A 7,803-nucleotide genomic window follows, 5' to 3' on the forward strand; every position below is an offset into this window, starting at 1 on the left:
GACATAAATGCAAAATGTTTTTGATTTTTTTAACACTTTTCCCGATAATAAGTGATAGATTGCAAGATCATTAGGGCTAAAAAATTTTCTTTTCCATCTCAGAGCTTAATAATCCGAATAAGTGTCTCATGCATAGACACTAGATTATATAAAAATTACACATGTGAGAAATCTAAACAATTCAATCAATATTGCTAATTTGTTCATAAAACTCAATGAAAAAAATCAACTCATTAATTTTAAGTTGAGCTCAGGTGAGCGCCATAATTATATTATATTCGCTAATTTACAGTAGACTACATTATACTACAATAGGAATAATTGCATAAGTCTTTACCAGAAACGAACGAAATTGGCAAAGATGATACGTGCTCTCCAAATAAGGTGATGTTGCCAATCTCCCAAATATGTCGCACCCTTTGTGATGATTACTTACAAGCTCAAATACTAAAACCTCATTTTTCAAGTCTATTCAGTCTTAATCAGATGATTAATTGTCATTTGGGGAAAAGGAATGTGTCCAAATCGATCGTTTGTCGTTTTCTGGTAATTAAGTTGACTCGACCGGGTTTTACCAAGTGGTGTTCGGGTGCCATCGGCCGAACCGTACTCGCGCGAGTAGGCACTACCAAGAGTCCCGACCCCCCCTGAAACAGAAGTAATAGAAAAACCGCTGAGGCGGTTTCCAGTTTTTTCCTTGAATTTGACAAGTCCTACTTCGATTTGGTTTTCTCTTGTCTTGACTCTGAGAAAACCTCTCGGATTTCAATCTCAAAATCGCCTCTCTGATGAACACTGTACTCTCTGCAGAGGTAAGACTGTACTCTTTTTTTTTTGGGGGTATTGAAGACTGTACTTTTAACTCCTCATCTCTTTTTCTTTGCTTTTTTGTCCTTTTTGAATTCCGTTGATGATTTCGTCTCCTTGAACATGTCTCCTTCGACTTTCACTTTTCTTCCCTAATGTTCTTTGACTATAAGATCGCGCTTCCTGAATTGGGTTTTCCTTGAAGGAAGATAATCGCGAGGGCCATTGAGTGACGTCAGAAGAGGGCGAGATCTATCGGGGAACGAGGAGGAGGAGGAAAGATTCCCAGTACGGAGATGAATCCGCATTCGAGCAGCAGCGACCACATCACGTTCGCCAAGAGGAGGAATTCGCTGATGAAGAAGGCCAAGGATCTATCGCAACTCTGCGATGCCGAGGTCGGAATCATCATCTTCTCCTGCACTGGACAGCTCTATGAGTACTCGAGCTCGAGGTCAGTGTGCATCAATAGATTCGACTCGCCTTGTCTCCCTCTCCCTTCCTCGCACATGCGCGCCCGCACACCCGCACGGGCACGCACGAATCATGATACGTGTGCATGTGCTTCTTCTTCTTGCAGCTTTAGCAGCCACTCTGGCGCAACTTTTTCTTCCATGTCGGATTGATTTCTGAGATGACGACGCTGCTTCGACTTACACCTAGTTTTAGAGTTAAGCATCACTATCGGTTCAACTTTTTGAGTTTCTTTGTTATGTCTTCTCTCGTGTCACTAAAGCTTCATATGTTCAGTTCAGTTCAAACTTACTAAACTGATTATTCATTGCTTCAACTGTCTGCGAGCTGAATTTCAACACTGTTGTGACTCTTGTTTTTAGTTCAACTTTTGCCCTAAATTTTCCTTTTCCTTCTCCTATGAATCAACCAAGTAAGTAACCGTCTAAAATCAACAAATCTTTTATATGCCTCAAGAGCATCAAATACCGTCTCCCATTCTTGATTACATCAATCTTTATGATATAGATCTCTTGGAGTGACTCTTGTTTGTGTTCAGCATGGACTCAGTCATCGAACGCTACAACAATCTGAAGCGGGAGGCCCAACCGGAACTGGATCAGCCAACCGTTGATGCCAAGGTACGTCACATAAACATCCTAGCCTTCGACACTATCACAGGAGAACACACATTGATGTTAAATTAGTTATCTGGGAATTTCTTCTAATTACTGTTTGCAGGTCTTAGAAGAAGAGATAGCAAACTTGAACCGTCAACTCCAAGGTCTGCAAGAGTACCACAGGTACATCAGTGTCACAATTTAAGAGCTTCCTACAGTAGTGTGTATGCAAGTATCCTCGTAGTCAAATACCAATTCTGTATCTGCGAAGTAGAAAGGAGTGAATGAATTAAAGTCGAGAGGCATTTGGATAAGTGCAAAGTCTTTATTCTTGTCAAGAACTAAGTCTGCCCAATTAAGGTACAATTTAGTGTTTTGACTTTCAACTTCTTGGAACATTTCTCTTTAATTTTCTAAGACTATAGTGCTCCCATTTATGTTCATACTCTCATCAACTTAATTTCTACCACTCTAATTTTTTGGTGCTTTTTTCACTCACTACAATTCTCTCAAATGTTCACTTTTTTCAACTCTAGGCTTACATGGACTAATAATAGTAGTTCCTCATCCATACTTATGACTCGGTACCATACTTCAGCATGCTTTTAATTGGAGACTCTTCTTAAAGCCTCAAAAATCTCTTCTTCTTTTTCACGTTCTCAATTCCCATGCACATATATTTGGTTTGAACTTATCAATTATTAGGCATTAGATATATCTCCGACTCCAGATCACTTGTGTATGAGCCTCAAATTAGTACAACATATTGTAAAATCATGCAAGCATGTGTAAGGCTTGACCAGAGAGGACAATATCGAGCAAGCAACAGACTTGAGTGGGGCTGCCTTCAGGGGTAATAGAGCCAGGATGAGAATGTTAGGCATCAATATGTTCCTCATATCCCATCGCACATGTCTTGGTTGTTATCCACGGTCTCATACTACTTCAAATTAGTTTGACAAGTTTCAAAACCAAAAGCAAACAATGTCAGGCAAGTGACTGAACTGAGTTGGGCTGTCTTATAGACTTTGATCACTTTCTAACACTCCTTATCATTTCTATAGAGCATAAAATGTAGTTTCAAACAATGTTCTTTCCTCTGGAGAAATTTAAATATATGCTTCTCAGTTGGCGTTTTTGAGATGTGACCAAATCTTTCACCATTGCAACATTAATCTTTGATACAAATCCTTCAATCCTCCCCTGGTCTGTCTCCATTTGCATAAATGCCCTTCTTGTTGTGTTCCTGCCTGTCTACTATCAATAGAAAAGTAAAATGTGTTTTCTCAGTAGCTGTGATCCTTTGAACATAAATCCAAATCGTCAACCATCTTCACCTTCTTCCCTAGAATCAGCTTCACTCTGGTTGAACACCAGTTTATATGGCTCTATTTGAAGCTTCACTCAGGTTGGTTGACCTGAGTTGGGCTATCTTCAATTGTGTTAGAGATAATTATGAGATTCTCCACACCTTTCTTGATTGTGCATGTATGTCCCTTGATTGTGCACATCCCTAATGTATTTGTCGAAGCCAAGATGAGTCTACGGTGCTTAAGTTTTTTGATTTGTTTGTTTGGTTATTATATAGGAAGAAATCCATAATCAAGTTTGGTCTTCTTTTTTTTTTAATTTAACCAGAGTCTTCTATAGAAACATATATGGCATGGCTCATATTATGATGCGGATGATGTGTAAATGCAAACCATCTTCTTTGATAAAAAATTATAGTATGAGCAGTTACACATAAGGAGGCTATTTGAGTACTTGCAGGCAACTAATGGGTGAAGACCTCTCTGGCTTGAGTGTGAAGGATATACAGAATTTGGAGAACCAATTAGAAATGAGCTTATCGACTATCCGCCTTCAGAAGGTACTTTTGGACATAGTATTATCATCCCATTTATGTTAAACAACGAATTATGCATTTAATCATCTCATGTTATACTGTGATTCAGGAGCAAATTATGATGGATCAAATAAATGAGCTCCATCGCAAGGTCTTACTTTGGCTATAGATCCCAGTTATTCTTTCTCCTAGTTCAACCGTAAGTCAGCTAATACTGGATTAATTTACTGCAGAGAAACCTCGTTCATCAAGAAAATATAGAGCTGCAAGAGAAGGTAAATCTTATTGACAAAGAAAATTCAGAATTCCTGGAGGTGTCTTTTTTTTTTTTGGGGGAGGGGTGGGGGTTGGAGGTGGGTGTCAAACTGGGGAAGATGTTGATTATGTATGTGCAGATACACACAACTTGGGCACGCAGACGGACATTCTCTGATTGTTTCGAATGTTTTTACGTTACCGGGTTCTCATCTTATAAATGAGGATATTTGTTTCAAATGAGATACTTACACAAAGTTGACAGCATGTGCCGACATTTAGCTGGTCTTTGCATAAGCAAATATGTTTCTTGATGTGGAGTGAACTATATATTAAGCCTATCTTCCTATCTTGACAGGATGAATCATACTGGCTGTATTAGTGATTATTTTTTCTTGGTCTAAGCAGTTTTTAGTGAATATTATGAACTAGGTTTTCACTATATTTTTTTTGGCGGTCACCTTAACATTTTTCAGTGTCAGATCCACAGGGAAGGGAGTTCTAGTAGTGAGGCCAACAGATTTCATGTATCATATGGCATTAACACCGGAGATGATACAGATATACCAATTCCTTCCCCTTCGAGACGGCCCTCGCGTCGAAATAGGAGCGCAACTCCTCCGGTGACCACAGAATTGGCGTGAGTTGTTTACTCCTTTACACTTCCAACGTACAAGCCCTGAATACTTTTTACGCCTTACTTCTGTCGATATTCTTCAAGAAGACATTAAGTCGAAAATCCTTTTGACAGGTTACGATTATCTCGACCAAGCGACTTCACGACTTTAGATGATAATGAGTAGCCTCTGTGCTCCCTCGAGATTAAAGCACTGATTGCTGCCAGTTTTGATATGAGCAAGCAGATCTTTAATTTCACTTCAACGGCCAGACAAAACCTAAGGTTTTTGCAAGAGATTCATACTAAGATTCACTGTATCGATTTTATGTCCCAATTGCTTGTAAACAGATGATTACCTTAAAAAGAATCTGGGCCAATAGTTTAATTCCAAGGTTAATGAATCCGAAGATCCAGTTTCCAACTATCTATTTTTTTCTCTCATGGTAAAAGATATAAAATTGCAGTCGGAGTCGCAAGTGAAGGGAGCGAATGAGTTTCCCAAGATACAAGGAGATGGTCAGTAGAATGACCCGGTTGCCTTCATTTCAACCATAAACTTTGATCAAGCAGTTCGTTCTTTTCTTTTCTTTTCCTTTCTAGAATAACGCACATTGATCTATGTTTTTTTTTTTTTTTAATTTCCATAATCCTACAATTAAATTTGGTGGGTAAGTTCTATCATATGACTCGGATTTACGAGTATGTTACATGGTTATTTTCTGATAGATCATCGATCAATATCTGGCTTGATTGGAGCATTTAGTGCCTCTTCAATTTCGTAAGGTGGACCTTGAGAAATGGATCTATTCGCATCCCACTATTCACTTTATACGAGAACACTTACGGAATTTAACAAGAAACTTCATCCTTTTCGGAGAGTTCTAATGCATGTGAGGCATACCAAAAGATCAAAATATGTATAACTACACATGCCATTTGGTTATTAATTATTGTTATGGATACACTTACCCTTTTTTCCTTTTTAGAGAGCCAAAAGATGATCTTTCATGTATAATCTTGCATAATCTCGAATGTTATCAATTCCAACACGTAGACCAAATAATACGATGCAAGCAAAAGTTCCTAGATTCATGGAGATATAGAACAGCATATAAGTTATCATGCTTGCATATCCACCATTTGAGTCTCCAACAATTATTCCAATAATTATATATCCGATTTGACCTATGAACGAATATGCAAGCATACTTTTCATGCTTGTTTGAGTCCAAAAAAAGAGGAGAATGCACATTTGCTTGTTCAATATACAAATATAGAAAGGTACATCTTTGGCAATTTCTTAAATACATGAGAAAATTGAAATTTCGATGCATTAGATTATTCGTAATTTTTATTCATGGAATTACGAACAATTTATTGAACATGGTTATTAAATGTATTTGATCAATACTCCATTACCAAATAATAATAATAATAATAATAATAATAATAATAATAATAATACGGAATAGTATATGCAATGAAAAGTTATAAATTGTTACATCAAACTTTAATATCGTTCTTATTATATAACAGTAAAAACGCTTAAGCATTGACCGGGACGTGGTCATTTACCCTCTAGTAACAATTCTCTAACTCGATTGATACAAAGCAATCCAAAATTATTTGTGTGGACCCCTAAATATTGGCAACCGATTCATCATTTGTTAATTGTTAGGCCTGCCCGGCCTCTTTTCCTTTTTCTTCTCCCCCTCCTGGGCCGGGCCCAGCCCATTTTCTTTTCCGGTTTCGGCCCGCTCTATTCCCCTTTTGGTTTTCTTCTTCCTCTCACGCCCTTCACACGAGAGACGGAGAGAGCAGAAGACGACGACGTACAGAGCAACAGGGCCAGAGAGAAGGCGTCGACCAAGGCTGGCGGTCGGGGGGCAAGCCGGCACGGCGAGCTGGCGGAGGCAGGCGCCATGCGCGCCTGCCGGGGGAGCTTAAAAGGGGAAGGTCGGAGAGAGAAGTCCGGGGATTTTTTGGTACCCGAACTTTGGGTGAGAGGAGGCCCACCCGAGTGTCGGCCGCCGCCGCCGCCGCCGGCTGACCAGGCGGAGGCCGAGCCCTCGGCCTGGGGCGGCTAGGGCGGTGCGCCCTCGGCCGGACTGAGGCGAGCGTCGTCTCTGTCGCGGCGCGGTTGCAGGAGGGGGGACCGCGAACCGGGTCAGTCAGGCCGGGGCCGGGTCGGGCCTGGTTGGCGGGTCTGGTAGGCCCGGGCTCGTTGCGCATGGGCCGGCTCATTTTTTTAGGCTAGCCTAAATTTGTCATGGTGGATTTAGTGTGTGTGCGTTTCATTTGGGCTTAGTGGGTTTAGGTTTGGTCTGGGCTTGAATAGGATAGTGGGCCAGGCTGACTTCATTGAGGGTTTTAGGGGGTTTGGGCTTGCTCGGACTGGGCTCACGTGCTAAGCCCAGACTGACTGAGGGCCTGGGGCCCTGAGACCCCAGACGGCGGAACCGGGTCCCTACTTTCGGAAAATTTTATACTTTCTAAAAATTAGGATAAAGCTTTAAAAATAGTTTTTGAGTAGTTTTCGCTTAAAATGCGTGAATATCCTTGATCAAAAAATTGTGTTCAAAATTGAACAAGTTCCTATTATTTTATAAATAAGGTTTGAATGTTCTTAAAGGCTAATGTTAGGTTGCTTTTTGCACATTTCGATTTCGATTATCACTTTATTGCGCACTTTTCGATACATTAATTGTGGTTTCTCTTTAGCCTCATTTAGGAATGGGATTTTTCTTGACAAAAACGATTGAATATGTCCAAAAAGCTAGATATATCTATTGTATGGATACATACAATGTACAGAGTGGAAATTAGTAGCATACCAATTGAATATCAACAGTGTACTGGAAAGTTAGGTATCAGTAACTACGGATATAAGCAAAACACATACAACCTTTGACAAAAAAAATTTCAAACTTCAAGATTATTAATGGCTTTGTGATCCAATATGGATTCCTAATTCGAAAGATTTTGATTTTCCATTAGTCTTAAATATTATATTCCCAAAAATATTCAATCATGAGAGATACCTTGATTGATTATAAAGGCAAGATTCTCCCCATAGCTTAGGCACTTCAATTTTGGGAACCAAGATTTGATTTTATGGATAACCAAATCTATGATGGTTCTCATTTGTCAACCTCGACAACTACCCAAACTTCTCAACAATTGTCCAATGGCTAGATTGGAGA

General features: G+C 39.7%; 1 protein-coding gene across 5 annotated transcripts; it reads left to right on the plus strand.

Annotated features, from left to right (window-relative positions):
• The first annotated feature begins 672 nt into the window (after positions 1-672).
• Positions 673-4,997, plus strand: LOC104419861 (MADS-box transcription factor 27). 5 transcript variants are annotated; one of them, XM_010031660.3, is made up of 9 exons: positions 673-812; positions 1,013-1,261; positions 1,820-1,901; positions 2,002-2,063; positions 3,651-3,750; positions 3,836-3,877; positions 3,960-4,001; positions 4,458-4,621; positions 4,733-4,997. In XM_010031660.3, the coding sequence occupies exons 2-9, from the start codon at positions 1,104-1,106 to the stop codon at positions 4,782-4,784; spliced, it is 702 nt and encodes a 233-aa protein (XP_010029962.1). In that variant the 5' UTR covers positions 673-812; positions 1,013-1,103; the 3' UTR covers positions 4,785-4,997. The 5 variants fall into 5 exon arrangements, with proteins under 5 accessions (XP_010029962.1, XP_010029961.1, XP_039166448.1 ...); XM_010031659.3 differs by having other exon boundaries at positions 712-812; positions 1,017-1,261; XM_039310514.1 differs by lacking the exon at positions 673-812 and having other exon boundaries at positions 890-1,261; positions 4,458-4,651; positions 4,733-4,816.
• The last annotated feature ends 2,806 nt before the right edge of the window (positions 4,998-7,803 follow it).

The sequence above is a fragment of the Eucalyptus grandis genome, chromosome 3 (assembly GCF_016545825.1).
Source record: "Eucalyptus grandis isolate ANBG69807.140 chromosome 3, ASM1654582v1, whole genome shotgun sequence".
Classification (NCBI taxonomy): domain Eukaryota; kingdom Viridiplantae; phylum Streptophyta; class Magnoliopsida; order Myrtales; family Myrtaceae; genus Eucalyptus; species Eucalyptus grandis.